The following is a 520-nucleotide window of genomic DNA, read 5'->3' as shown; positions in this document are numbered from 1 at the left end:
GCCAAAGCCGACAGCGGAGGCAGAGGAACATTGGAGCGTCCCCTATGGCTCAGGGCCGAGCCTACACGTGCGTGGCCCAGCCAGGCCCCGCTCCTCCCAGTCAGCGGCGCCGTGCGGCGTCGCCATGCAGGGAAAACACCGTCGCTGCCTCGTCCGTCCCGGAACAGACGCGCCGACCTGCCGGGAGCTACACAAACTCGGTGAAGTCGTCCACCGAGGAGATGAGCCGCTTCCTCTGCCCAGTCTCGTAGGTGGGTGGAGGGTCCTGAGGGGTCTGGGGAGGGGGCTTGGTTGGAGCAGAGGGGTGCATCTGCAGGGGAAGGCCGGGCGTCTGGTACTGAGTTTCTTCACGTAGCTGACAAGTGAAACGAGAACAGATGAGCTCCAGTCTCTGGGAACTCTGTTCGCTCTCCGTCTGGGCAGGGCAGGACCAGTCACTCGGGACAGCTGGTCCCACCATCCCAGCATGCTGCCGGCTGGGTGCAGCTCCGGGCGCGGGTCTGTGCATTCCCACAGGCCT

The 520-nt window shown here is 65.4% G+C and overlaps 1 protein-coding gene across 1 annotated transcript in view; it reads right to left on the bottom strand.

Moving 5' to 3' along the window:
- Positions 1 to 187: 187 nt before the first annotated feature.
- TSC2 (tuberous sclerosis 2) overlaps positions 188 to 520 on the bottom strand; it is a 31,829-nt gene continuing 31,496 nt past the window's right edge. The window contains exon 41 of the mRNA XM_010135643.1: positions 188 to 355. Coding sequence (XP_010133945.1) covers positions 188 to 355 — 168 coding nt within the window. The remainder of the gene's footprint in view (positions 356 to 520) is intronic.

Source organism: Buceros rhinoceros, unplaced genomic scaffold, assembly GCF_000710305.1.
Source record: "Buceros rhinoceros silvestris isolate BGI_N320 unplaced genomic scaffold, ASM71030v1 scaffold29234, whole genome shotgun sequence".
NCBI lineage: Eukaryota > Metazoa > Chordata > Aves > Bucerotiformes > Bucerotidae > Buceros > Buceros rhinoceros.
This window is presented reverse-complemented; position numbering and strand designations above follow the sequence as displayed.